Source organism: Mizuhopecten yessoensis, unplaced genomic scaffold (assembly GCF_002113885.1).
Source record: "Mizuhopecten yessoensis strain PY_sf001 unplaced genomic scaffold, ASM211388v2 scaffold11167, whole genome shotgun sequence".
In the NCBI taxonomy this organism is placed as follows: Eukaryota; Metazoa; Mollusca; class Bivalvia; order Pectinida; family Pectinidae; genus Mizuhopecten; species Mizuhopecten yessoensis.
In genome coordinates, this window is record NW_018408913.1 from 164,944 (window position 1) to 187,305 (window position 22,362).

At 37.2% G+C, this 22,362-nt stretch overlaps 2 protein-coding genes and 1 long non-coding RNA gene across 8 annotated transcripts in view; 2 read left to right on the forward strand and 1 right to left on the reverse strand.

Annotated features, from left to right (window-relative positions):
• LOC110467238 (phospholipase DDHD1-like) overlaps positions 1–8,670 on the reverse strand; it is a 42,107-nt gene extending 33,437 nt beyond the window's left edge. For all 4 annotated transcript variants that reach the window (XR_002464832.1, XM_021524268.1, XM_021524267.1 and 1 more), the window contains exon 1: positions 8,068–8,670. Coding sequence is in view for 3 of the 4 variants with exons in the window: in XM_021524268.1 (XP_021379943.1) it covers positions 8,068–8,545 (478 nt within the window). In the remaining variant the exon portion in view is untranslated. The remainder of the gene's footprint in view (positions 1–8,067) is intronic.
• A 195-nt stretch (positions 8,671–8,865) lies between these two features.
• Positions 8,866–10,800, forward strand: LOC110467241. Its single transcript, XR_002464833.1, has 2 exons — positions 8,866–8,933; positions 10,192–10,800. It is a non-coding gene; the product is annotated as an uncharacterized LOC110467241 (long non-coding RNA).
• A 4,491-nt stretch (positions 10,801–15,291) lies between these two features.
• Positions 15,292–21,377, forward strand: LOC110467240. Of its 3 annotated transcripts, none has more exons than XM_021524272.1 (6): positions 15,292–15,405; positions 17,752–18,015; positions 18,445–18,546; positions 18,872–19,065; positions 19,507–19,590; positions 20,122–21,377. In XM_021524272.1, exons 2-6 carry the CDS (start codon positions 17,754–17,756, stop codon positions 20,239–20,241), a joined length of 762 nt encoding a protein of 253 aa, XP_021379947.1. In that variant the 5' UTR covers positions 15,292–15,405; positions 17,752–17,753; the 3' UTR covers positions 20,242–21,377. The 3 variants fall into 3 exon arrangements, with proteins under 3 accessions (XP_021379947.1, XP_021379948.1, XP_021379949.1); XM_021524273.1 differs by having other exon boundaries at positions 15,292–15,400; XM_021524274.1 differs by lacking the exon at positions 19,507–19,590.
• Positions 21,378–22,362: the final 985 nt, after the last annotated feature.

Sequence of the window (22,362 nt, forward strand, 5' to 3'; positions counted from 1 at the left end):
TACAGACCCTGTATAAACTCTGTATATAGACCCTGTATAAACTCTGTATATAGACCCGGTATAAACTCTGTATACAGACCCTGTATAACCTCTGTAACAGACCCTGTATAAACTCTGTATATAGACCCTGTATAAACTCTGTATACAGACCCTGTATAACCTCTGTTACAGACCCTGTATAAACTCTGTTATAGACTCTGTATAAACTCTGTATACAGACCCTGTATAAACTCTGTATACAGACCCTGTAAAAACTCTGTATATAGACCCTGAATAAACTCTGTTACAGACCCTGTATAAACTCTGTATACAGACCCTGTATAAACTCTGTATACAGACCCAGTAAAAACTCTGTATATAGATCCTGAATAAACTCTGTTAGATACCCTGTATAAACTCTGTTAGATTCCCTGTATAAACTCTGTTAGATTCCCTGTATAAACTCTGTATATAGACCCTGTATAAACTCTGTATATAATGACCCTGTATAATCTCTGTATATAGACCATGTATAAACTATAGACCCTATACAGAGTTTATACAGCGTCTGTAACAGAGTTTATACAGGGTCTGTAAAAGAGTTTATACAGGGTCTGTAACAGAGTTTATATAGGGTCTGTAACAGAGTTTATACAGGGTCTATAACAGAGTTTATATAGGGTCTGTAACAGAGTTTATATAGGGTCTGTATAAACTCTGTATACAGACCCTTTATAAACTCTGTTACAGACCCTGTATAAACTCTGTATACAGACGCTGTATAAACTCTGTATACAGACGCTGTATAAACTCTGTATACAGACACTGTATAAACTCTGTTACAGACGCTGTATTTACTCTGTTACAGACCCTGTATAAACTCTGTTACAGACCCTGTATTATAAACTATCAAAATATTATGATAATGTCCAGTTAACACAGGTTGTACTGTACAAAAACAACATCCGAGATACACAGCAGATTTATCCAAACTGCACAGTGTTTTCTCCATACTATATAACCCCAGAAGTTATCCTGGTTATCCCTGAAATGGCTAGACAATGGACATTTGAACTTTTCCAATGTTTTGGCTTGAAAAATCCTACCATCTTTGAATATTATAAAAGCATATATCACCAAGGAGTATAACATGTAAATATTCTCCAGTCAGAAAGTGTTTGGATCTTTACCTCATTCTGTTGTAACAGAAGAGGAAATATGCATTGCCAGACCGGGGTTCGAACCAAGGACCCTCCAAACTCTAAACAGACGCTCTACCAATTGAGCTATCTAGTTACTGGTCGCCAACGATCGACCCAGTCCTGTTTCGCTACACTGTTATGAGTAATCAGGGACCAATCAAACCACAACATCAAATTCAATCTTTGACAAAAATCCTGGATGGTTCACCATTGAATTGACCTTGTTGCTGCAATAATGGCTGACCCCGCATTTGGTAAAACTGTTTATGGATGTATCATGTACCAACTGAAACCACTTCGACAATTAAAATCAAATGCCTTCGTTGTCTTGGAAATAAATTTTATAAAAGAGATAAAGTGCATATTCTTTTTATTTACGATAAATCTAAACTCAGCTGCATTATAAACACATTCTAAGATTTTGCAATTGGCGTACACATTTGTAAAACCTATTCATATTTTATAATAGTCAAGTAGTGATGGGCTGATGATCGCTTATAATAAAAAATCAATCGGCTTACACTTTCCAATTCTGATTGTCGATTACAAATTCCATAATAAATATAATTGGTGCATCATTGAAATCAAAGTATTTAAATGTCTTCCATGTAAAGTATGCTTTGAAAGTCATATATTCTTATGATTTATACTATATGACTTGATAAAAATACAAAGAAGTTGCTTGATAGGCATTAATCATAAAAGAACGAATCCTTAGGTATAGTGAACTCTGTCTATTGATGTAATAGTGATGCTCTCATTTTATTTTGGCGTTCAGTCCCATAAAACTATAAACCAATTATACAATCGATCATCGATTGGGTTACTACATCCAATTACAAACTGATTATCGATTATGATTTTGAACTGATTGCCCATCACATGCACTATAGTCAAGGCATTGTCAAGGATATTCATTTCAATATTTTAATAATTTTCACACGTCACTGCGACAGATATGTAATGAACATCGCCATACGCTGCCCTATACTGTGGTATTGATCCTGAGTTGGCCCTGGGCAGTTCAGCATTAAAAAGGGGCAGCTGGTGATCATCTCCACTGATAACTGGAGGCCGTGAGGCTTAGTCAGAACTAAATCTATAAGCTAGCCTAATGACCGTTCAATCATTTCTATATTATCTATGCATCAGTTGACCTTACACGTTGATAGATTAGACACTGATACTAATACAGGCTGGATTGGTTTCTCCTTCAACAAACGCGTATATTTAGTCATTACTTCCCTGTGACCACTCCACATCATGAGATAACACCATTCATAATATAATCAGATGACATAATGTATCTACAACTACATTTAGAACATATTGAACATACATAGCTTTGGTGTTTATAAACCAGTGAAATGGTTCTGGTATATATGTGGTTTGTCCTGCAATAGTGTACAAGTATTTGGTCTGAACTTACACAATGGCATATACATGTAAGGTCTGACCTTACATTGCTTACATGGTCTAGCCTTACATTGGTAAACATGGTCTAGTCTTACATTGGTAAATATGGTCTGGCCTTACATTGGTAAACAAGGTCTAGACTTACATTGGTAAACATGCATGGTCTGACCTTATATTGGTAAACATGGTCTAGTCTTACATTGGTAAATATGGTCTGGCCTTACATTGGTAAATATGGTCTGGCCTTACATTGGTAAACATGGTCTGACCTTATATTAATAAACATGGTCTGACTTTATATTGGTAAACATGGTCTAGCCTTACATTGGTAAATATGGTCTGGCCATACATTGGTAAACATGCATGGTCTGACCTTATATTGGTAAACATTGTCTAGCCTTACATTGGTAAACATGGTCTGGCCTTACATTGGTAAACAATGTCTGGCCTTATATTGATAAACATTGTTTAGCCTTACATTGGTAAACATGGTCTGGCCTTACATTGGTAAACATAGTCTGCCTTACATTGGTAAACATAGTCTGCCTTACATTGGTAAACATGGTCTGGCCTTACATTGGTAAACATGGTCTAGCCTTACATTGGTAAACATGGTCTAGCCTTACATTGGTAAACATGGTCTAGCCTTACATTGGTAAACATGGTCGGGCCTTACAATGGTAAACATTGTCTGGCCTTACATTGGTAAACATTGTCTGGCCTTACATTGGTTAACATGGTCTAGCCTTACATTGGTAAACATGGTCTGGCCTAACAATGGTAAACATTGTCTGGCCTTACATTGGTTAACATGGTCTGGCCTTACATTGGTAAACATGGTCTAGCCTTACATTGGTAAACATGGTCTAGCCTTACATTGGTAAACATGGTCGGGCCTTACAATGGTAAACATTGTCTGGCCTTACATTGGTAAACATTGTCTGGCCTTACATTGGTTAACATGGTCTGGCCTTACATTGGTAAACATGGTCTAGCCTTACATTCGTTTGTATGGTCTAATGCATACATAAGTTATAATTGGTCTGATCTATCATTTGTACTGGTCTGATCTTACATGGTTATCCATGACCAGACTAAATTGATCATAATCTGGTGAATTTTTTCACTGATGAGGATATGGTATATAATTCTTACAACACCTTACATGTGGTAGTTCTATTATGTATGCCAATATGTATATTAACCATACCTGTACCAGGTGTTAATTGAGACTAAGATTATTTGCCCTTCTTTTTATCATATAAAAGAGTGCTATATATACTACCTTGAAAATTAACACTTAGGAGAAATACATGATGGTTACATGCTACTTGGGTATGTAAATTGGAATTGCACTGTCATTTAATGCCTTTCATCCTAACTTTGTAACCCAGTGAGACAATGCTTATGCTTAGCTAGTTTTGAGGTGCATCTGTGAGACAAGCTTTCCACAATGCTGGATCATGGTAACATTAATTGTATTGAACGTTATTCAACACCTGTATACATATTGAATTAATTTTACAGTGTAGTTTGTTTTCTTTCATAGTGAAGAAATGTAAGCAAGTGATCATGAGGATATCCAGACACACGGTTATATCAGCTACAGTAAAATCAATGTGAAGGTTATAAATGGTGAGCACACAACACCACGGCAGCTCAATTATGTCCAATAAACCCCAGCTGGGGATTGTGTATCCAGCTACCCAACAGACTATACATGGTAGACATCTAGTATATAGAGATTAACTAACTTGACACAGACCTAGAGTGACCAGGAGTCTGCTCATCACTACTAGACACTAGGAGAGATTAACAAATCAACCTGACACAGACCTAGGGTGACCAGGAGTCTGCTCATCACTACTAGACACTAGAATATAGAGAAATTAACAAATCAAACTGACACAGACCTAGAGTGACCAGGAGTCTGCTCATCCCTACTAGACACTAGTATATAGAGAGATTAACGAATCAACCTGACACAGACCTAGAGTGACCAGGAGTCTGTTCACACAGAATGACCATGAGTATGCTCATCACTACTAGACATCTAGTATATAGAGAGATTAACAAATCAACCTGACACAGACCTCGAGTGACCAGGAGTCTGCTCATCACTACTAGACACTAGTATATATAGAGAAATTAACAAATCACCCTGACACAGACCTAGAGTGACCAGGAGTCTGCTCATCACTTCTAGACACTATATATAGAGAGTTTAACAAATCAACCTGACACAGACCTAGAGTGACCAGGAGTCTGCTCACACCGAATGACCAGGAGTCTGCTCATCACTACTAGACACTAGAATATAGAGATATTAACAAATCAAACTGACACAGACCTAGAGTGACCAGGAGTCTGTTCACACAGAATGACCATGAGTCTGTTCATCACTACTAGACATCTAGTATATAGAGAGATTAACAAATCAACCTGACACAGACCTAGAGTGAACAGGAGTCTGCTCACACAGAATTACCAGCAGTCTGCTCATCACTACTAGACACTAGTATTTTGTTGCATTCAGATAATATTACAATAATTAATAACAATGCATGATATGTGACAAATTTAATTTGATATTTTTCCATTCCAATTTAATGGATAAGTCCAGATAAAAAAGAGAGGTTGTTATCAGGTCCAGTTAGTAATTATAAATTAATCATTTAAAGACCCTTCACTTATCAATAGTAAACACATAAAGAGATCTTATTATTTTAGTGGATTAATTACTAACAATTTTTTTTTATCAATACATATATATATCTACTAACTTATGTTGTGTCTTATAAATTCTTTTTAAGTGTCGTCTTTGCACTTTCGACTATGACAGAATTTGTGATCAGTGCAAAATCAACATTTACTCCAACAGAAATAAAGGACTGTATATCACTGAAATGAAAAAATAATATTGTTCATTGGGAATACCAACATTTTATAAACGTGCCAATGTGCATGGGAAACATAGCTGCAGGCAATGCAAGTACGGTTAATTAAACAAATATGATGTCTCCATGGATATTATAAAGTAACCGGTATCCAGGACCAGTTACTAAAGAATCAGGTTGACTATGCTATACTGTGATGATATATATATATAGATCCAGACAACCAATAATCTATACCTCGAACCCACTCCTTTGTATTACCATAATAACATTTTTTCAAATCGCTTTTCTTACGTAATGAGAATTAAATTATTCATCACGAAGTACCTCACATACATACATTTGTATGCGTCTATATATACATATGTACCTACTGCTAGTAAATGAAATGGTATGTAGTCAAATCATACAGTGGGTATTTTGGATCGACATGCAACCCAATGGAATTTGGCACTATTTTTATTTTATTTTGATGAGAAAAAACAATCAACTCTTAGATCAGTTTTACTTATTAATCCTGGCTTTTATTATGCATCACCCCGAACAATTGATTACCGGTATGTATGAATTTTTACATTACAAACAAACATGTAATGTATATCTAAAAATTAGTTTAACCTGTCAAGTGTTATTTAGCAAATTGTATTCCTAACCCTGGGACAGAAAACAGAAATTCAACAAACTGCATGGTTGATGAGAATTGAAAAGAAACTATAGTGTACATGTATCAAAATAAACTATATAACTCACTACTTTTCTGTCAACAAAGCATACAAACATGTTAATATGTACAAAAACTCCTGACTCTGGACCCAGTCAATTTCATATCATATATGAAGTATTCCTAGGAGTTACCTCATAAAATATAAGTTGAGTCTAGTTTTGACTCATCAAATATGAGATACTGTTCACCTTCAACATCAGGGCTTTTACTAACTGATCTGGGAATGGGGCCTGTGGCTTCCAGAATTGGGAAAGATGTTGTGTGGTTTTTTTCCAAAGTATAGTTTTAAAGACTAAAGCACCCTTATTTATGAAAGGTTATTTCATTTCAGTCATCTGAATACATGCCGAGAATTACAGAAGAAATGTTATTGTTGTTTTTTTACAGGGGTGGGTGGGTAAGATATTTTGGGAAATAATAAGATAATAAAAACATTTTCCATTATCTTTGGCCTAAAATGGCCTAGAGAAAGCCCTAAATGATTGAATACCATACATAGATCAGTAAGAAGTTGAGTCTTATACGTACTTGTAATGACAAGTAACTGACAGAACAGTCGTCCGGGTAACAGTTTGTTTATTATATTTTTTAGTTAGAAGTCATTTTTTCTTAAAAACTTAATTTAGTTTAGATTTTATCAGACTGAACCACTGATTGTCTATAGTATCTCTCAAAGGATTTGCAAAGAAGATTTTTACACAATGATTTGTCAGTCATTGAATATTTTCATTCTTCTGCACTAGATTGATCACAAAGTTTTAACTGTAGTGCAAGCCCATCCACAAATAACAATGATAATGTATAAATAACAAGGTGAAGAGTCACTAGTAACACCTGATTATTATACTATAATATGTACTACTAGGTTATATCTCAGGCAGGAGTGTTAGCATGTGATGACTTGTTATCTTCGTGCAGTTAAACTGGGAGTGACATGGAATTTACTTAATTTGGAAATCCCTTTTTGCAGTCAGACTAAAACCTTACAGTCTCATACTATGCTTGACTGTTTATACTGATTACTGAGCATGGTGCATTGTGTTTCATTGTGAGAATCCCTGTTACCCAGGTACTTTACTTTGCATTGCATTTAATCAAGCATTGCATGAATAGAACTGTTTTTATTTAGTAGGTACAAGACTGACAAGGGTAGCTTAGACTGAAAATGTTGGTCTTCATAAACAGCTATTTAATATCAAATTCTTCTGTTTAACTATGTAGATGTGATGAGTCTATTTCATACTTTTTTTAATCGTTTTATATGATAGACTGAAAGGCCCTTTATGGGTTTTATCTTATTTATCATTTTCTACATCATTAAAATCGTAGGTAGTGATTAAAAATATACATTTTGTTATACTGGAACCGCAGATTCTGGACACACAAGGACATATATCATATTTGCTTTAATATTAGACACACACACATATCAGGACTAGACCAGGTGACTATCATTGACCAGCTATACATGTAGCTTATTTGGTTAGAGCATATGTCTAGAATTTGGAGGTCCAGGGTTCAAATCCCTGCCTAATAAACCTGTTGTATTTTTCTTCTGCTAATTACTGACATGTATACCTCATGTTTTATAAGTACATGTACATAAAATACATATACATGTATTGCCTTTTCCATATACAAAATCGTATTGTCGCACTCTTTAACAGTAGGATTCTCTGTATCTGAAGTCTTGAATATCTTGATGTCAATCTAGTTTCATATAAAGAAAACAAATAAAACATATGATGCGTGATTAACCAGAGTTTAATCTGGCCCTGACACCAGACTTAGATATTTTGACAGATATATGTCTGGTGTGGGTTATATACAATGTACCTGGTATACATACCTGACCAATAAATTGGGGTGCACTTTTTCATATCCACGTCGACTTCATATAGACCGCCTCTGACAGTTATGATATCTTTCTCAAACATTGTCTTTTCTTCTTCCGTTATGTTCTGCATGGCACGAAATCTACATTCTATTCTCAAGGAATCGTACCCAATAAAAGATCTCCATTCCTTATCCCCTACTTGTTTGTAGAACCACCGAACCTCCTCGGGTCTCAGGTGATTTACAAACTCATTTTGGGGATAAAGGTGTCGTCTGCGATTGACGAGTGGGGGAGTTGAGCGTGCTTCACTTGTAACAGATGCTCCACTAGCACTGTCACTGTCTTTTGAGTAGTACATGTCATCTTCATCATCTGACGGAAAAAGTGATGGGTACAACCGATCACTCGAACCTTGTCGCGAGGATGAATGTCGAGATGGACTGCCGTTAATTCCGTCTCCTGGGGAAGCTACCCCTAAATCTCTCATCATAATTGTTCAATATTTCCATGAACGTTTGGACAAACTAACTCCATGCTGAAACAGATCAATAAACGATAGCAGACACATCGAATCACGTCAGCTGCCACACACTTGAACTCTCCGTTGACCTCTCACCTGACAGCCTTCACCTTTAGAACATGTAAAGCTATCTTTTATTCTTATTAACAAAAACAAGAAAAGAAGCCGTTGCATACATATATCTGATAAACGGAAATAAATCTTTGCAGTGAAAGTGTTTAGAGAAATTGATGTAAAATATTGAAGTTGTTTTGAATGAACACATTACAATAATTCGAAACTGAGGCTTTGTATTCAGGGCCTACAAAACACGTGCCTTCTGTGCCCTTGATGTTGACAAGCGGACGACGCAACACCGGTAAGAACTTCGGTCTGTCATTTTGCTGTCTCATAAACTCTGACATGGAGGTACCCTTTGTGACATACAAAGTAATTCAATTCAAAATATTTTGCCAAATTTCCAGTGTTACATAGATCGTGTTAAGTCAAATCAGACGTCAGATTAGGCCGGCTATCCGGACGTTTCGTTACATAGAAAGAAGACGCTTAGGTTCATTTTTTGTAAGCTGAAAAATTCTAAGATATGAAACAGCAACACTCAGGACACTAAAAGCAAACAAAATACAAAGTTTGAAATTAATCCGAGGGCCGAAATGTTATGAAATATCGAATGGAATTTCGGATAGTCCGAAATCGGTTTTTGTACCGAAACGTCCGACCACATTCTTACGTCAGTCGTAGGTCAGGTTGTGACGAAACAAGCCCCTTAAAAGATACAATAGTTATTCACCATTAATTTCAACCCCCTGGTAAGTCATATTCAAAAACTATTCTTAAAAATGATTAAATCGGAATATTCATATGTAAATTAAATATATTGAACTTGTACATTAATTAGGTACATAAACAATTAAGGTAACATGTGCCAGGGTTCAATTGTACATAGGATTAAGGTCGCCTTCGAGCTAGAGGGAATTTCCCTTTAGCTCGGTGGTAGAGCGTCCGACTAGGAACCTGGAGATAGCGGGTTCGATCCCCGGTGGAAGCACTATTCTCTTCCCTGTTACAAATGGTGTCCGCGGCCCTTCCTGTAATGACAGGAAGTTAGAACCTGGGTTGTGGTGTTTGAGGGTGAACACATTTAAAAAAGGGGAGTCGTGTGCCAACCTGGGTTCAATTGTACATAGGATTAAGGTCGCCTTCTAGTTTCGAGCTAGAGGGAATTTCCCTTTAGCTCAGTGGTAGAGCGTCTGACTAGGAACCTGGAGATGGCGGGTTCGATCCCCGGTGGAAGCACACTATTCTCTTTCCTGTTACAAACATAGTCAATAATAAAGGAATTAGGCTGATGTCTTCATAAAAACAGTTCACCCGACTTATAACATGTCAATCTCTTTTGCAACCCAACTGAATTCTACGAATTGACATAATTATTTAAAGTTTAGTTATATACCTATAGCTAGGTCATGCAAAGCTTTATTTCTCTTACCTAGGTGTGGAGAGGCAGACGGTCAGCATACCAGCCTCAAAAGTCATAGTACACTTGCTATTATTATGTATTTGGAATACATTTACTGTCAAGTTTAAAGAATAACATTTTGTTTTGTCCTTGACAGGTGTAACTGGTCATAGAAGACGATAAGAAAACAGAGCTCAATTGCGGTTAATTCACTCAGGAGGGGACCATGTGGCCAGTGGTAGCAGCTTTAGCACGGACATATGCTCCGTATTTGTTGTTCCCCGTCACAGCTACCATAGGATTCTTTGGATACATGTATGAATCAAACTTTAGACAAATAAATGTACCTTTTAAATCAACAACTATTCAAGAGGAGCGAGACCAGAGAAAGTTGGAAGAAGTGAAAGAACAAACAGATCTGACAAATTTAAAAAGTTTGAAATCCAAACCAAATGTACCAACGTCCATTCTAGACAGAAATGATAAATCCAACATCACCAAGGGTACACCAGTACAAGACACATCTTGATGAGAGATAACAATTAGGTATGGAAGTGTAATATCCACATACTGTTTCATGTAACTGTCAGTAAGAAGACAAGTAACATGGGCCATGTCAGCACAGAAAGTGTCTCTAAGGAGAAACAGTGAAAATGCAAAGTGTATTACAGACATCAGCAGATTCTGAAGTTCACATATTTCATCTTCCAACATTACATTTATAGAGACGTACATCTGATGAGAAGTAATAAAAATTTTAAATGTACCTTATTAACTGGATGAAGCAGTATACATTTGATTTTTAATTGTTTGTGTTGCATTAAATTTGTTACTTGGGATTAGCAATAACTAATCTTCTAAAACATTTTCACAGATGTTCTGCTGAAGAAATTTAAGAAAAAGATCGTCATCATTTTGCTCACTATACAGAAAATATACAAAGTTTTTTGTAATTTCAGGAGATTTGGTCGATATAAGAGTACCCTTTCATAGATAGATATACATTTTCTGCTTATATAGTGAATTGTAGTGGGGGGGTTTTTATCCAAAAAAAACACTAAAATTGAACAGTTATGACATTACTTCAAATTTTCAAATAAAATGAAATATGATTCTGTGGATTGTTTCCATTTTTTGGATAAGTATTTCAAAATGTTCAAAAAAACACAGCAAGCAACATAATACATATTGAAGTCAAATCTCAAAGTAAGTAACACAGTTAGTGTACTGTTCAATATGACTAAACAGCAATACATTTATTTACATGGTTTCCTGTTGGTTATGAACTGACCTGAAACACCAGTGTTGGTATATGCCAGTGACACACACTGGTATGTTGATTCATAGCCTGCTCGTCACCTCTGATGACCCACTGTTACTGAAACCTTGCTGCTTTGTGTAAGCTGATCAGAGTTGTTTCCCTTGCATTTGCCAAACCATGCATTAAATACTGAAGAGTACAACATAATACAGTGTCTCAAATTCAGAAACATCAGCAATACAGAAAACATGTGCATGAAGGTTCATGACTGACTGACTTTTAGGGTGAATTTGGGGCCCTATAAAGGCCCGATCCCCTAGATGACTTGCTGTAAATAAATGCAAAAATCATGCTTTTTGTGTTTGATATTTTCCCAAAGCCACAAGACACAGGCCCCTCTGGAAAGGAGTTAGAAAAAAAAATGCCGTTTTAGAATGTTTGCTTTTAGACTTACCTGGCTCATAGAGTCGTGTACATGTGAGTTTATGCAATAGCACAGCATCTGTTGTCCCTCCATAACATACTAGTCCAGAATAGCTGTGGACAAAAAGGACTCGGTGTTGTATAAATGGAGGGTGTGCACCCCCATCTTTGGAGGCAGAGGGGTTGGCCCCAAAAGGTGAACAAAGGTCAATCTGTAAAATCTCCACCTTCTGTATGCATGAAGGATTTTAACCTAATTGTATTTGAAGAATCCTTCTGTGGGCCAAAATTAAAGGAGTCAATGTTGTATAAATGGAGGGTGTGGACCTATAGGGAGCAGAGAAGGGGTGCAAACAAGAGAAATGCAGGTACCAGGTATATTTATCCTACTTAAATACAAGTATAAAGAGATGCAATGTATTATCTGAATTTGATCTGGAGCATACTTTTGTGTGGTTATTTTGGCACATTTTGGTTTTGTAATCCTACTCATTCTATAGTTGGTTTAGTATCAGTTGTCAAAGAAGAAAAATTCCACTCAGAGCTGCTTTTTGACATGTAGAGAAAGGAAGCAAACAAAAGGAGTTTGTTTGGCTCAGAGTGACTTCCCTTGTCAAGGTATTCCTCTTCATTCCTGATGAGCAACAGTGTTGTAGTGTCGGATTGGCAGTGTAAAGATATTTTTCGATTTTACTATATTCGACTTTGAACAGCTATAATTCTTTAAAATGCATCACAACATGTGATTTATATGGAATATTTCTATAGAAAGTGAATGAAGAAATATTTCATATTTTTGGCTTGTGTTTTATGGTAATTTAAGGACATGTCAGGTTTTGGTGGTGGAGGAAAGCTAGAGTACCCAGAGAAAAACCACCAACCTGCAGCCAGTACCTGGCAACTGGACTAGTGATCGTAGACACTCAGGGGCCTTAACCACTCTGCCCCAGCGGCCCCCTATATTTCAAACTTATGGAAATGGTGATAAAATACAATGTCTTGATACCCTTTACCTTTAAAACAATCGAGATCACCACTTTATAACCACATCCACACAAAAGCCATAAAGAGATACGTACATAAATGCTACTAAGACTTGGCTAGGGTCCAGCTCCACCTTTGGGGACTTAGTTCTTCCATCATATCTTTGAAATGGACAGAAAAACAACACTTTAAAAGTAATGTAGACATTTTTTGCTGGGCATTAAGATATAAACACAACTAGTTTAATCATCCGGATCGGGCCCTGCTCCTTTGGACTTGGACACACGTTCATAACTTCGAATAGGTTCAGATCTCAATCCCCCATTGCCAAAGAACACAATCATCTGGATTTGCCTCAGGGTCTGCCCCATATTTGGGAACTTGTTCCAAGTCATTACATGTAAATAGTTAAGATTTTCATCCTTTAACCATATGTACAATTGCTGCTGAAGATGACAAGATAAACACAATTATGCTAATAGGATTTGTTCCTTGGTCCAAACAAGCCCCTGGTGACTTGGTTCCAGAGTCATTACATAGAAGCAGTTGAGATACCTACCCTTTAAAAATAAACAATTGCTAGACAGCAAGAGATGAAAACACTTGTGCTATTACAATTGGTCCAGGGTCAGGCCCATCCCCTGGGGTTTATTTCAGGATCATGGCCCAGATTCTGCATGTTAATCCAATTTTTATATCCGAATGCCAAAATATTGCATTGAATTTGATGAATACATTATGTAAATAAGATTTTAAAATATTATGTTTTATAGTAGAACAGCCAAAACTTCAGAGAATACACATTTTCTCTACGAAACATCTTCAATAATGAGACAGGATGATGCTTCCAAGTCAGTAGCCAATGGGTTTCATATGGCATCTTTCAATGGATTATATGTCTCCCTGGTACCTATATCACACATATTAAATGAGATTAGAACGATCTGATTGGATATTTTTTTCTAGGTCGTATATTTACAAAATAAAGAAGATACAATTTCAATGTAACTTGATGAGAGTACATATTACCACATTATCTAGCTCATGTTCAGTGTTTCTAGATACAAACCTTCAATTCAACTTGGTGAGGATATTACCACAGTCTCAACCAATGACAATCTATCTGATATCCAAGTAAAGCCCTTATTGTTATGAGGTCAAACCAATCACATTGACCTGTTTGATTGGGGTAAAACTGTAGCAGTAATTCAACTTGCCAGTGATGAAATACAAATGCTAAGTTTTTATGTCTCTGGAAATTCGGTAATAACTTTCTTTACGTCGTTTCATTGATGCTGGAATTTACCTCAATAACATAAAATGAACAAATTGTGAGTACACGAACATACCAGTAAATCTGTGTATATCGCTAATACTTTCTGATACGACACTAGCAAGTCATTGATTGCAGTTTTGTGGACAATATACAAAAGACAGTTAGGAGAGCAGTGGATTTCACACTACAACCAGCCGTCAGGAATCTGTTTTTATATATTTAGGTTGGAGAGGTCAACCAATCGGCGTGGAATGATTGGCAAAATATAAACCCTGCAAATTGATATGTCTTATATAATCCATATAAATCGTGATCACTGGCCTGGAGGAAATAGAGAAGGATTTGAATATGTCTGATACAGTGATCATCAGATCAAAAGTAGCAACACTTGGTAAGGACTTAGAGAGGAACATACAGATTGATCAAAATCGCCCAGGTGGAAATTGTGTCGAAGAGTCGCCACCATTTAGTTATAGAGGTCAAAGCAAGGCAGTCATCAACCCGAAAATGAAGTGCCTATGAGTTTATCATTTGGCAAAGAGAACTGAGAAAAGATGACCAAAATGTTTTGCCCCAATTTTCCCAATCGAGTCGCACCCTGTGCAAACAGATCCTAACCACACTTTTATTTTATACGATATTATAGCCCCTTCATCGAGAGATGATCCGTGCGAAATTATGTTGAAATTCCTTCATCCGAAGAAACATACCTTTATAATTCATTACACCAACTTGGATCACCTGTCCATGGTCCACGCTAATCGTTGTTCTGGTCCGTTTATCTAAACTTAAATAGTCTATGAAAGATACGCTATATTTCCTCTTATTTTTGCCCTTCTCTCCCGGGAAAGATGGTCGGGGTACACCCTTCATCTTTAACATTTTGATTTCTTGGTACATGAGAACGCAATGCCAAATAAGGTCAACACTCATTTAAAAGTAGTATAACCCCTATTTCCCCTTTTGGGCCCCGTTCTGTCTCCCGGAGGGTTAGATAAGTCCTTCCTTCATGCTACATTGAATTCCTTTGTTTGGTTCAATGATGATCATTGGTGAAATTAGCAAAAATCCGTTCAGTGTTTCTGGACTTGTAGTCTTTTGAATAAAAGAAGCATCATGTTATCAGAAAAGGTGAGCTAGCATCCAGGCCAGTTATTTTCATAGAAAATATCATGCAAGCTAATGTATGAACCAGTTGCCTTTAACAACATGAGTACTAACATGTATTTATTTACATGTGATAAACAATTAGCGGTTCGTACGTCACTACCGTATTCACGGGGTTATCGACCCGCATACATTATAGAGCTGATGACGACAAAGGGACGATCGATCACTAGCATCAGCGCCATTATACCAAACATTGGAACCGCAGACAGAAGCAGACAGACAAACACGAACAGGGATTCGAAGGAACAACTGGTAAGGTAAGTAGGGAGCATATCTTGAGTAGAGACCATTTTTGGATATTTGGTGATAGTTCTAATTCTGAGATGACAAGTATAATGGTCTAGTGCCAAACCAGCTGGTACGACGAAGAATCGACTGTCGTATACTGTAAATAACCACTCTGATATGACAAACATGGACAATCCTCGGTTCAACATCGGGCACCTGATAATACCTTTTAATCTTAAAATTCTCACAACTTTCAATACGCCATTCTCTAAGATCACAGGAATTGCATTTTCTGTGAAGCACAGAACGTTTGTCTGTCAACCGAGCAGATTTTGTCAAATATATACGGTATCAATTGTACACCACTCCCAGTTTCACACATCCTTTTGTAAGGCTATCTCGTGAGCGTTATATGACAGGTAGGCTTAGACTTCTTCGTCATTGACGTTAATGTATCGTGTACATGTACATGTACATATTTATTAATAAATAGTCGTTTACGGAAACCAAGGTAACGATTTTACACTAAAGTAGCAATTATTTCACCACACTGCTTACAAAAGCGATTGCTATACTTCAGGGGTAAAAATATGTTAATCAGAGCATTCTGGTTTGTCTATTCAGAGTGGGCGAATGTAGTCAGCCTAAAACAGATCATGCAATTGAGCTCCAAGGTTAAAGTGATGAACGTCATGTGACTGGTTGGTAGGCTATCACAAGGCATTCACGTAATTCCATCGTGACCATGTACTTACGTTTAAATTTATAAATAGTCGTATATCTACCAATTTTCTTTCCTACGGAAATGAAGGGAACACTTTTTAGGAAAAGTTACAATTATTTCACTTTTCTAATGAAAAATAATGCTATACTTCAGGGTTTAAAGCATCATGGTTTGTCTATTCAGAGAGGTCCTCTAGATGACTTGACTCGTCAGAGAGGGGATTGAGATGACTAGTGTAACCAGAGAGGGTTTTGTGATGACTAGTGTAATCAGAGAGGGTTTTGTGATGACTAGTGTAGCCAGAGAGGGCTTTGTGATGACTAGTTTAGTCAGAGAGGGTTTTGTGATGACTAGTGTAACCAGAGAGGGCTTTGTGATGACTAGTGTAATCAGAGAGGGTTTTGTGATGACTAGTGTAATCAGAGAGGGCTTTGTGATGACTAGTGTAATCAGAGAGGTTTTTGTGATGTAAGAGCTTTGAGATGACTAGTGTAGTTAAAACACTTAATCTTACAGTCAATAAACCGAAGCATTACCAAATGAGCCCCTAGATACATTTTTATTTTACTCAAAATTATATGATTCTCACCCAATGACATTATCACCAGATTGAAATCCGCTTTTAGGAACCAGTGACATCCAAGCATATCCCGCTTCTTGGACATCGAAGCATCTATCTAGTCTTTTGTTTGTTCTCGAAACAATTTTCTAAAATAGACCGGTCACGCCAACTTAAGGCGTAATCTCCATTTACAATATCCGCTATATTTCCCCTTGGGCATTGTTTATTGATGTTGACTGCATTGAGGTACAGACCATACGATTTAACAGCGGGAGCAGATCGATATTACCGTACAATGACAGAATTACGGAGTACAGAATGGCGTGGGCGGCTCCGAACTGATGTAGTATTGTGTTACATGTCCTTAAACGGTCCCGTTATTAGTACCAATTACACGGAACCGGAAAACACAAATATCTGCCATCAATCTTCAGTTCTCCTCTTACAAATCGTTAGACCAAGTTCTCTGGTAGAGCACGTTGGCTTAGATTTGCTAAAGCTTCAAAATGTCATACAAATATGTATCTGTCTATTCCTGAAAATTGTGTGTTGTCGACCATATTTTAGATGGTTTGACGTCACATCTCTTTATAATGATGTTTTTCTTTTCTGTGATTTAACTATGTCTTGCATTTATGTATGATTTCACATATCCGTTAGATGTTTGTCAATCAAAGTATTACGGCTATATTGATACTATATACATGTAGTACACAATACTTTTTATCTGTAACTACGGTATAACGTCATGCCTCTGAAGTCTGTGACTGCGGTATAACGTCATGTCTCTGAAGTCTGTAACTGCGGTATAACGTCATATTTCACAAAGGTTACGAGGTCAAGTTAGGGTTGTCAGGCACTGCCCAGAATGTGGATATCACTATCCTGTATGCAGTAGTTATTTATTCTGTGACGTATGAGGACGGCATCCCCTTATACATTGTTTTATTTTGTACAAAGTTTAAGCTTATCCTAAGGAATATTATGCAATACATCCTGCAAATGTTTAACCATAAAATAATACAAAACCAGACGCAATTTGCTTGAATGCATGTTAAATCTAATCTTTTGCATACTGACTTTGGACAGGAATGGTTCCTCTCTTACTGATCGCCGCTCTTGGCTTAGTGAATGGCGCTTCGTACTCTGATATTCTCTCCGAGCTAAATGGTCTGTACGACCTTGACCCCGGTTACTACGAAGATAACCTTGTAAGCAGGAGCTCCCCTGGAGACTGGGGCATGTCCTACAGGGATGCCCCACTCAATGAGCCTGAGCTGCTTGGAGAGGCCGCACTGAGGGACCAAGAGTACCTAGAACAGAGTCCTCTATGGGGATATCAATCTATGTCAGGTAGGTACATGTATACATTTAAAGCGTCTGGCAGGGTCATAGACTATATATATATAGCTTTGTGAGAGATCATACACCATAGTGTCAGGTGGTTCAGGCACCTGAACTTAACGACATATGTTACTGAACACATCGCCGTGATTCCCCAGATTACGGACGAATCAAATGTCATTCCGATCAAAGGCATTTAGATGAACTGATGCTTTTTGCAACAAGGTATTATTTTGTGTAAAAGAAGCATGTGTCCTTTAATTCTTTTCATTTGCTCTCTAGAGTAGCATGATGCTCTGATCAGTGTTAAATGACAAAGTTGGTATACAACATACACTGAACAACACAAGAAGATAATGGAATATCAAATAGCCTAGTCTAAGGAATTACAGTACGCTAAAATCTGTGTTGTGAATATTGACATTTTGTTTGTAAAAGGTGGAACTGGAGGTGGAAAAGAAAACCCCAAGGAAGTGAAGACAGACAAGGTCCTTCCAGCATACTGCAATCCCCCTAACCCTTGCCCCATCGGATATAAAGGTAGGCTTGCTGGGGTCGTATTTAACCTGAACATAATCGTGATGGTGTACCGACTGGATAGAGACGATAACTCAACTATGAGTAATTGCCTTATGTCTCAAGATATACCAATTTTGTCACAACTAAAACTTGTTTCTCTGACAACACACTTTTAGGAAGGTGACTGCATATGTGCAAAATATCATGAGGCCGTCGCACTGAAATATCGTGTCATTGACACACTGTTTAACGGATACTATTCATTGACCCCTTTTAATCAACTGAAGCAGTCTATTCAATGTGACGTCTTGATGTGGAAGACATACATATGATCCTTCTATTACAGCCGACGACAACTGCTTGGAAACATTTGCCAATACCCCCGATAACAACCGGAACTTGATGAAGCAGCAGGACTGTCCTTGTGACTCGGAACACATGCTGAGCTGTCCCAATGACAAGGGTCGCATTAACACACAATCACAAAGCACAGATGATATCAGCAACATGCTGCAGAGCATCGACCTTGCCGATTCCATGGTAATATCCGTTACGTCAGAGGAAAAATGTCTAAAATACATTTTCTCTCCATTATGTCCATTCATATGCTCAATATCCTAAATCAGAACAAGAAACGTACAAAAGTTGCAAAAGGATAGAATAGGAAATAGGTCGGTTTGATTTGTCGTACGAAATGGTTACCAATGAATTCAAATTGTCTCATTTTGGTTTAAATCAGGGGAGATAATCACTGTAGACAGACTTTCCTCATCGCTAGGTCTATATGGCCGTCTATGATATTGTCAAGTATTTAGTCCTAAATTCACTCTACTGAAGTGAAACCACTGTAGAGAACATCTGGGCGAGTTGTATACCAGCCGTCCCCGGTTTCACATAGGTTTACGCAATACATATTGACCGTTCAGAAAACCATATTACATGTACAAACACTAGACGCTAAGATATATACTACCATTGCAGGAGGATAACAACCCCTATTTCGGATCCACTGAAGACAGGATTTCCCGGGTCGCTAAAAAGAGTCCACATATGATCAAGAAAAGGGTACGCTCACATTTCATTCTATAGCATGCATTTGGTATCACTTAGAGTCATAGACACTTTACCCACGAAATGGAAATAACCTTATCCAGTATGTGTTTACAAGATAAAAGGTCAACGACACTGAGACTCGGTACTGTCAAATAATTCAGGAACTAAACGTGTGTTATTGATTTCTTACTCTTTTAAAACTTTGCCGCTAAATTACTTGGCTTCATGTTACTGGTGTTGTTTGATTGACCGAGTCTGGGGGGGGTTATTGGGTAAACCAGGGCCTACTAATCCAGTCAATCTCAACTTTAACATCAATCTAACCGACTTTTTTGGTACAATGACGTTTATCTATAAAAGAAAAAATATCACAATTAACCTCGGTGAAAATGTACAATAACATTTTTAAAGACAAATGTCGTTTTTGACCACTTTCTAACCTAAACTTAAAGACTTTGTGCATACGGAGTAGAATACAAGCATAATTTGTGATGTGCATGATTTATTAGTATCAATGAGATAATAATGTATTACTCTCCACAGACGCCAGAGGAATTCACCGGTGAAGTGCGATCAGGGGAACCCAAAAGGCTGGCCAAGAAAAGTGGAACAGAATACAAAAACCAGCAGATATTTCAGGACCTCCTGGAGGGCGAGTATTAGACCACAGCAAAGTAGACGATGGGACAACGATGTACAAAAAAGGAGAATTAAGTTATTTATTAAGATAAAATTCATAACAAAAAGCATTACTTGAAAGTTAGTAAAATTTAAATTTATATATTCTTATCAAATATCTTTATTTCAATTATTCATAACTCAGTATATCATGAGTGACATATTTTTTAAAATAAGATCACGAAATCGCCATTTAAGTGAATAAGCATTTATTCGAATAACAAATAATTTAAAAAATATCAAAAGTTCAGGTAGAAGGAATATGTAGTATGGGGGATTCGTAACATTTTTGTCATTTTGTGTTGTGATGAGATGTTTATGGGAATGGCCCTGTGAAAGTGTATTTGTTTTGACATGGTAACTGGAAAGTTGCATCTTTTATCATAAAGGAGGTTCTAAGCTGAACTAAAATAATCCTATCTCTCGTTATTATGTGATCGATCCAGCAATTGGATCGGACTACATTGTTCTGATGAATCTATAAAAATACATTGATAACTTGATCAGTCAAACTTTTGTACGTAAAGCACGATAGCCACCATGTTGTGATTGTGATTTTCTGGACCTCCGATCGTTTTTTGATTCGTCACTGAAAACCTGTACATTGATTCACCTAGTACCTACTGGGGTTCTATTGAAGAAGATGAGCGTTATGTGAATATCTGGGGAGGGCACGTTGGAGTTTGATTGTGATGTTGACAGAGAGAATGTGTATACATTTCGTTATATGTTGTTACAGGTATATTTGTTATAAAGAAATTCTAGTCGGCTTGGCACCTACAAGTTTGCGTTATATAAGAAAAACAACTTTTAAGCGTTGATTTTATTAAGAATATTTATAAAAACGTCAAGTTTTTACTACCCATCACGAACGGTTTGACTGAAGGTATCAGTATTCAGGCATTATCATAATTTTGGGATCTCGGTGATAAAAAAAAAAATTGATGTGATTACTTTATAACACAGTGATTCTATTATGTAAGCCAATTACGGTTTTTGTTTTCTGAAAGTTATCTGATTGTTTAGGTTAAGTACTAACAGCATTTGTACACTATAAGGTAAACAACAGTGCAGGACGTGTTTTATCAATGTTGTGAGTATGCATTAAAAGTTGTTCTGTTGGATTGTGTTGGTCTTTTTGCATATTACGTGTCTTATACACTGGCAGTATATATATAGACTGGTAACTAGTTTTGTCATCCAACCCAATATGGCCCAAACATCGAAGTCATCCGTGGGAAAACTATTTTTCGCCCTACTCGAAAGCACGAAAAACTGAATATCGGGTATTTGACTAACTTTAAAAGTGAAATACTATATGTCAAGAAAACCGCAATTCTAACCTAAAATCTATAAAACTAGGGAAAATGAGACATTTAAAGGGTACAAAGAGAATAAGACCTGGCCCTTGTTGTTTAAATGTTGGTTAGAGTCAACCAACGGTTAGGAAAAATAATGTAAATATAACAAAATCAAGATCATCTGATGTGATTCAATGCTATGGATGGGTCGAGACAGATACAATTGGTGTGTTTTTGAAGATTTATTTCGTTTTGAGACGAATAGAGACGTATAATATACGTTACGTCTCTGGTTAAAGTAAACCAATATTTGAGCAACTAGGGCCAGATGTCCTGGAAGGGAATGGTGTCTGCTGCTACATCGACGACATGTAATGTCATGTAAATCTTGATCAAATCGAAGTAATATCACGTCCTCATGGCAGAAACCAGATAATAATGATACCAATAATTTGAGGTTCTTATATGCCACCTTATCACAACCTAGTCCGTAGGTCGTTTCAAAGCGGTTCACAAATTATTATCCGTGGTTATAGGACATTTGCAACCAGCCAATATCTGTCTCAACTCCCTTGGGAGCATACAGCCGGTGCTGCCATTTCGGCGCTCACAGCTAGCATTCAACAAGTCTAGTATTGCCCAGCCACGTACTCATTTACAGCTGAGTAGACTGAAACAAGCGGAGTATCTTGCTCAAAGATATAGCACAGTGCCGTGACATGACTCGAACCCGCAACCCTATGGCCACGAGCCCGGCGTCCTACCAGTAGGCTACCGCGTATAAGTGACAGCGTAACAATCAGTC